This window comes from Neophocaena asiaeorientalis, unplaced genomic scaffold (assembly GCF_003031525.2).
Source record: "Neophocaena asiaeorientalis asiaeorientalis breed wild unplaced genomic scaffold, Neophocaena_asiaeorientalis_V1.1 scaffold598, whole genome shotgun sequence".
Taxonomy (NCBI): domain Eukaryota; kingdom Metazoa; phylum Chordata; class Mammalia; order Artiodactyla; family Phocoenidae; genus Neophocaena; species Neophocaena asiaeorientalis.
The window spans coordinates 1,373,030-1,381,106 of NW_020173036.1; the positions used below are offsets into that span (position 1 = coordinate 1,373,030).

At 41.1% G+C, this 8,077-nt stretch overlaps 1 protein-coding gene across 1 annotated transcript in view; it reads left to right on the forward strand.

Moving 5' to 3' along the window:
* ZC3HAV1L (ZC3HAV1 like) overlaps positions 1-6,651 on the forward strand; it is an 8,811-nt gene extending 2,160 nt beyond the window's left edge. The window contains exons 3-4 of the mRNA XM_024742521.1: positions 4,528-4,786; positions 5,978-6,651. Coding sequence (XP_024598289.1) covers positions 4,528-4,786; positions 5,978-6,114 — 396 coding nt within the window. The 3' untranslated portion in view covers positions 6,115-6,651. The remainder of the gene's footprint in view (positions 1-4,527; positions 4,787-5,977) is intronic.
* Positions 6,652-8,077: the final 1,426 nt, after the last annotated feature.

Below are 8,077 nucleotides of genomic sequence, written 5' to 3' on the forward strand. Positions count from 1 at the left end.
GGGGGCGGGGGGGGGGAGGTCTGTTTTGTTTCAGAGAGAAGGGGCAGTGCAACTTCTGTTTACCTTTAGTGTTTATGAGTTTTTTTGACTTATAGAAGCTTAACATTTTTCACTTGTTAAACTTAATGCATTTTTTTCTTTATGGCTTCTACCCAAGTACCCTGGGTCCAGCCTCATCTTGTCATATTAGACTATGTCAGTGTTCTGTGAGCAGTTGATGGGTTAGCTGCATTTAAGATAGGAGCCTGCCTTCGGTCTAATCATCTGGAACTGGAGGTGTGTGGCACGTGGCACAAAACACGGCCACTTAGACAGCAGGGACCGTGGACAAGCACAGTGGATGAGGCAGGAGTGGTACCTCACGTCTCGTGTGTGAAAATGCCTGGTGATTCCTTTCTGCCACACTCCTAAAGATTCAGTATGTAATATAGGTATAGTACACATAAAAAATCAATAAGGGGCAAGTATTGTGATATTGTGGTTTATAATAAGAAATATATATTTGGTCTTTGTCTCTGCCCCTGGCACAGAGTTCCTAAGACCCTTGGAATTTCCTAAATTTTTTTTTAACTTTTTATTTTATATTGGATTATAGTTGATTAACAATGTAGTGATAGTTTCAGGTGTACAGCAGAGTGATTCAATTATACATATACATGTATCTATTTTTTTTCATATTGTTTTCCCATTTAGGTTGTTACATAATATTGAGCAGAGTTTCCTGTGCTATACAGTAGGTCCTTGTTGGTTATCCATTTTACTTTTTTTAAAAATTAATTAATTTATTTACTTATTAATTTTTGGCTGTGTTGGGTCTTCGTTGCTGCGCATGGGCTTTCTCTAGTTGTGGTGAGCAGGGGCTGCTCTTCGTTGCGGTGTGCGGGCTTCTCACTGCAATGGCTTCTCCTGTTGCAGAGCACAGGCTCTAGGTGCGCGGGCTTCAGTAGTTGCAGCACCTGGTCTCAGTATTTGTGGTGTGCGGGCTTCAGTAGTTGTGGTACACAGGCTTAGTTGCTCCGTGGCATGTGGGATCTGCCCGGACCAGGGCTCGAACCCATGTGCCCTGCGTTGGCAGGCGGATTCTTAACCTCTGCACTACCAGGGAAGTCCCTGGTTATCCATTTTAAATATAACGGTGTGTACATTTCAAACGTGAGAGCGATAAAAAGTGACTTTTGTTATGTTCATGTGGTGACTTTTGGAAAGCCTCTAGGTAACCTAGGGATGGGAGCTGGTTTCCCTAATAACCAGTCATGTGATTAGAAGGTTGGCACTTTCAGTCCCACTCCCACCTCCTGGGAGGGAAAAGGGCCTAGAGATTGAGTTCAATTACCAGTGGCCCGTGATTTAAACAATCATGCCCATGTAATGAAGCCTCCATAAAAAACCCAAAAGGATGGCTTTAGGAGAGCTTCCAGGTTGGTGAACATGTGGAGGTGCCGGGAGAGTGGCGCCCAGATAAAGCATGGAAGCTCCACACCCTTTCCCACATACCTTGCTTGCCCTATGCATCTCTTCCATCCAACTATTCCTGAGTTATATATCCTTTTATAATAAACTGGGCATAGAGACTTATACCATCATATCTTAAAATATAAACTACTTTCATTAAACAGTGTGATACTGGTTCCAGAATGTACAGGAGATCAAAGAAAACAGATCCTAGACCTAGCCCCCAAGTCAGAATAATCTATTGCTTCAAGATTTACTAGAGCCGAGCAATTAAGACCATATGTGCTTAATACTGTCTTGTAGAAGCCTTAACTTATACTTGTTTTGTGAATTTTTTTACATTTTTATTTTAATGCTTTTATTTTTCAAAAAACTGTTCTGGCTTCCTGTTTCTTTTTTTCATTAATTGATTCTCACTTCTTTCCTTTTTCAGATGAGCTTTGGAATCATTCAAATTCCTAAAACTATTTTATAGGAATTCTTTGGGGGAGGTAGGAATTGCACTAAAATTATGCGTTCATTTTAGAAAATTGGCATCACAATCGTATACCGTGTTTTGGCTTTACTGATTGAAGTATAATTGATGTGCAGTATTATGTGGGTTTCATATGTATGACGTTTAAATACCTATGGAATGATCACCATGGTAGGTCTAATAATCATGTCTCCATACAAAGTTATTGCAGTATTAGTGACCATATTCTTTATGCTGTATATTATATCACCATGACTTTAAAAACAATTTTATTGGAGTATAGTTGATTTACAATGTTGTGTTAGATTCTGCTGTACAGCAAAGTGAATCAGTTTTACATACACATATACCCACTCTTCTTTAGATTCTTTTCCCATGTAGGTCATTACGGAGTATTGAGTAGAGTTCCCTGTGCTATGCAGTAGGTCCTTATTGGTTATCTGTTTTATATATAGTAGTCTGTATATGTCAATCCCAATCTCCCAATTTATCCCTCCCCCTTCTTTCCCCTCTGGTCACCATAAGTTGTTTTTTTTTTTACTTTTGTGACTCTATTTCTGTTTTGTAAATAAGTTCATTTGTATCATGTTTTTAGATTCCACATATAAGCAGTATCATATGATATCTTTGTCTTACTTACTTCACTCAGTATGACAATCTCTGGGTCCATCCGTGTTGCTGCAGATGGCATTATTTCATTCTTTTTTTTTTATGGCTGAGTAATACTGCATTGCATGTATGTACCACATCTTCTTTATCCATTCCTCTGTTGATGGACATTTAGGTTGCTTCCATGTCCTGGCTATTGTAAATAGTGCTGCAGTGAACATTGGGGTGCATGTATCTTTTCGAATTACGGTTTTCTCAGGATATATGCCTAGGAGTGGGATTGCTGGATCATATGGTAGCTCTAGTTTTAGTGTCCATACTGTTCTCCATGACTGTACCAATTTACATTCCCACCAACAGTGTAGGAGAGTTCCCTTTTCTCTACACCCTCTCCAGCATTTATTTGTAGATTTTTTGATGATGGCCATTCTGACAGGTATGAGGTGATACTTCATTGTAGTTTTCATTTGCATTTCTCTAATAATTTGTGATGTTGAGCATCTTTTCATGTGTCTCTTGGCCATCTGTATGTCTTCTTTGGAGAAATGTCTATTTAGATCTTCTGCCCATTTTTTGATTTGGTTTTTTGTTTTTTTGATATTGAGCTGCTTGAGCTATTTGTATATTTTGGAGCTTAATCCCTTGTTGGTTGATCCCATGACTTATTTTTTTATTTTCTGAAAAATTTTTTTGAAGTATAATTATTTACAATATTATATTGGTTTCAGGTATATAACAGTGATTCAGTATTTTCATACATTATGAAAAAATCACTACAGTGAATCTCGCATGACTTATTTTATAACTGGAAGCTTGTACCTCTTAATTCCCTTCAATTATTTCACCCATCCTCCACCCACCTCCCTTCTGGCAACCATTCATTTGTTCTCTGATACCATTTTGTTTTAAACCAGGTCATTTGTGTCCACTAGAATTTCCCCACATTTTAGGTTTGACTAATTGTGTGCCTCTAATATCATTTAACATGTTCCTCTATCCCCTGTATTTACTGTAAATTGATAGATCTGGACCTTTGATTGGATTTAGGCTTGATTTTATAGAAGAATTTTTTGTATATTTGGTATATTGTTAGGGTGACTAACAGTCCCTGGCTGCCTGGGACTGGGGGGTTTCCAGCCATGGCAGACTTTCATGCTAATACCTGGAAAGTTGTATTTCCTATTGCATCATCTCAGGAGGTACACAGTGTCTGGTCCCAATGCAAATATTAATAGTGCTCCCTGAAAAATGCCCTAGTTTGGATAATAAATTATCTGTTCACGCTTCCAGGTTGGTTTCCCTGGAAGCAGAGCCTGACATAGTGTTTTAGGTGCATGTGATCTATTGAAGGAGGGATCCTTGGGGAAAATCTGTAGAGTAAAAAAGAGGGAAGGGAGAGTTACAAGCAAGGTGAAGTCTGGCCTTGGCTTTATTCATGCCGGGGCTCTACAGCAAAAATTACATTGAAGAATGGTTCTAGCCTTGAGGCAAGGGGGCCAGCCTTTTGTACCTGCATAGAAGTCACTCACTGGCTACAGGCTCTGGGATGGGAGGGCGGGCCGACTGAGAGTCAAGGTCAGAGAGGGGCAGCTGAACATAGTAACAGCTAGGGGAGATATGGGTGGAGGAACTATCATTTACCCATCTGCCTTTCACCCATGATGATTTTTTTTGGGGGGGGGGTTCACGGGCCTCTCACCGTTGTGGCCTCTCCCGTTGCGGAGCACAGGCTCCGGACGCACAGGCTCAGCGGCCATGGCTCACGAACCCAGCCGCTGCGCGGCATGTGGGATCCTCCCGGACCGGGGCACGAACCCGCGTCCCCTGCATCGGCAGGCGGACTTTCAACCACTGCGCCACCAGGGAAGCCCCCATGATGATTTTAATAGCCACTGATGATCAGAAGGTGCCATTTAGAGAAGCTGTCCTTTATTGGCTTAAGAGATACAGTGAAAATGAATGTCCTAAGTGTTGCTTCACTTCTGTACCAGGTCTGTTTGCTCTACAACAAAGGTGAAGCCCTGTATGGTTACTGCAACCTCAAGGATAAATGCAACAAGTTTCACGTGTGCAAGTCCTTTGTCAGGGGAGAGTGCAGGCTGCCCAAGTGCAAGCGGTCTCATCAGCTAATTCACGCTACATCCCTGCAGCTGCTGCAGGACCAAGGATCGAATATTCCAAGTGTTGTTAATTTTCAGATAATTGCTACCTACAGGCACATGAAGCTGCACAAGACGCTTGAAAATAAAGGTGAGACTCTCAGAGGTAGACAGAACACTGTCAACAGTGTACACTGAGCTGAAAGTGAGTCTGGGGAAAAAGCACTTCCTAGGTTAAGTGCTGCTCTGTCCTTGGGGGAGCTCCGTCAGTCAACATTCTATGATATGGAGCTGTGGTTCTAACCAAAGGAGGGAAGGGATGGAGTTTATTTTCAGCGCTGCCAGCTAATAGCCTCTGCCCAAGTGTCTGAACAGTGTAGCTCCTCGGTAAGTTGGGGGTCAGGAAGTAGGAAGAACAGTCTTAACCGCTTTGGTAGGTGAAAAGAGGAGGGAGGTGGGCTAGTGACTAGAATCTAGGTAAGGATAACGTAGGGATGGCTTTCTTTTATTACATTGAGTTAAAGTTTTTTCTTAAACTTTTAGGAAATTTTAACCACATTACAGAAGAATTTGGAAAATAGAGAGTCAAAATAAAAATCACATATGACTCCACTCACTCTAATCCATAATAACTGGTACTATTTAATTACAGGCCCTTCAGTCCTGTTACTAGAAAATACTAGTCCAGTGGTGGTCAAAGTCTGCATTAGTTTAGTATCTTTCATTTTCACGTTCTACAACATCATAAATATCTTCTCATATTGCCACATAGTCTGTCCTTTTTTAAGGTCTATCAAGTGTGGCTTGGTTTTCTTAAATCACAATGCGGGAGTACTTATTCCATTAGATTTGCTTATAGCTGAAAATCAGTTTCATTGGGTGGTGGGCTTTGGAGAATTGCTGATAGGAAAACCAGATCATCAAAGTCAGAGTCCCTAAGCTTTAATATGGAATTTTCTTGTGTTGGGATGGTAGTGGCCGACTATGAGTGGTGGTTTGAAGGTAGGGAGGGTTCTGCATGTACCAGTGCCAGAGGCTGTGTAGGTGTGTCCCTAAATGGTGGCAGGGACATTCTGCCCTGTACTGTGGGTAGGGCCTGTTATTCTCTCGATCTGGTCTTGTTTAGTGGGTCTCTCCTAGCTATGAATGTGACTTTCTGCTTGCTGTTGAGATATATAAATATATATGTATATTTTACTCCAGAAGACACGAACTCTCCAAATACAAAGTGTTGGGAGTTTTATCGGTGATCTGATTAGCTGGGCTGATGATCCCAATGTAGAATGAAATTTAGAGTAAAGGGGTATGTCAGGAAACCTCATCTTTTTCTTCTTCTTTTTAGATAATTCAGCTTCTTCTGCTGAGCATTCCCAGGGCCTTGAGAAACAAGGAGTACGCGTAGCTAGGGCTGCAGAGGCCGGTCCTCTGGTCTCTGGCCCTACTGAGTCAGCCAAGAAGCCCTGTGCAGGTAAACCTTAGAGGACGTCAGTGAAATAAGAAGAACGTTGTCCAATTGGAAGGTCTGAAAACAAAGCTTCTGTTGAGATTTAATTTGTAACCATTCACTCATTTAATCGTTTATTAATAATAGCCATAATGATACCTACCTCACAGGTTGTGGTGAGAATTAAAGAAGATGGAGAAGGAGAAAATGCCAGATTGGGAGGATAAAATTGGGGGTGCGTGGTTGAGGATGAGGTTAGACATTGAACAGGCAAAGGGAGAGTAAAACCTGAGAGTAGATGAGGTCAGTCCTGGGCAAATCCTGCAGTTCCTGAGAGCTTTCCCCGGGCTGGCCGGCCAGAGCTCTAAAAGAGGCAGGCTCCTGCGGACTTGTTCTGAGACCCAGCCAAGTGCTTTTCTGTACGCCCATATACATAGTTTTTACACTGTGGTATTCAGGGACTACATACACTTTATGCTTTTTTTTTTTTTTTTGGTTAATATTCCATAAGCATCTCTCCATATTTGTTCACATTTATCATGCGTAATCATTTTCATGCACAGATAGACTAATGTATCATCATTTGCTTAACTAGTTCCATTATTCTGGGATATTTTGATTCTAACAAATTTTGAATATAACTCTTTTCTTAAAATCCACACAATATTAAGTTTTTACGTTATTCTTTACTTTTGCTTCACGTATAGTTGCTGAATGATACTCTTGATTTTCATTTCTTTAAAAATACATGCGGGAATTCCCTGGCGGTCCAGTGGTTAGGACTCTGCACTTCCATTGCAGGGGGCATGGGTTATGTAGTTTGTACATGCCCTTTAATTGCTGGGGCGCTCCTCTGTGCTGATGTGACTTGGCCTTTAATAGGCTCCTTAATTTTCGTAAAAGCATGTTGACTGTATATGATATGATATCCAACTCTTGTGGATCCATCCTCAGCCGACACTGCAGAGTATATAACTTACGGGTGCTCACCAGAGATTTCTACCTCACTCTGTGTACTCTCCATTTCTTTTACCAAAGTCTCAGATTCCTGTAGTATGAAGGATGCGTAGCTCATACATTCCTCTAAATTGTATCCATTCTTTCTGTGATCAGGATGGACCATCAGAAATCTATATACCTCACTCATTCCATACTGACTTCTCCCTTCCCCCCTTCTCTCTGCCCCTGCCCACCCAGCTGTCTCTTTTTAGTTGTACCTGGTGTTTATTTCCTTGTTTTCATCAAGGGGTACCACAGAGAAGCAGCTTTGTGAAATTCTTTCCTGTGTTTGTTGTATCAATAGCCACAAATGTTGGTGTGTAAAGTTTTTTTTTTTTTTCTATTTAACTGTCTGGCAATAACATAACATTTGAGAAATAGGGCCAACGTAGTGAGCTTTTCATCAAGCTAAATTTATTTAATTTAGAAATTTTTTTTTTTTTGGTATGCGGGCCTCTCACTGTTGTGGCCTCTCCCGTGGCGGAACACAGGCTCCGGACGTGCAGTCTCAGCGGCCATGGCTCACCGGCCCAGCCGCTCTGCGGCATGTGGCATCTTCTCGGACCGGGGCACGAACCCGTGTCCCCTGCATCGGCAGGCGGACTCTCAACCACTGCGCCACCAGGGAAGCCCCTAGAAAATTTTTAATCATGAAAACTTTTCTTTTCCATTGGGGGAGGTGTGCAAAACTGTCCTTTTTAAAGTGAGAAGGTGCTGTGTTTTCTCCTAATGCACAGTAAGAGCCATGCAACTTATGTTAAGCTCTTCATTTTGGTTGCCAACAACAGTATTTCTGAAAGCTCTTATGTTTTGCATATTTGCTTCTTTTTTCTTAGTTACGATTTCTCCGGTGCTAATTAAAAAATTATCTTTATATTTTATTATTATTATTTACGTTTTATTCTTTTACTGTTATATTTCTTTTGTAAGCCATGTTAAATCCTTAATGGAAACAGTATAGTGTATAAATGCATATTCTTTAGATTAAAAGACTTAGTA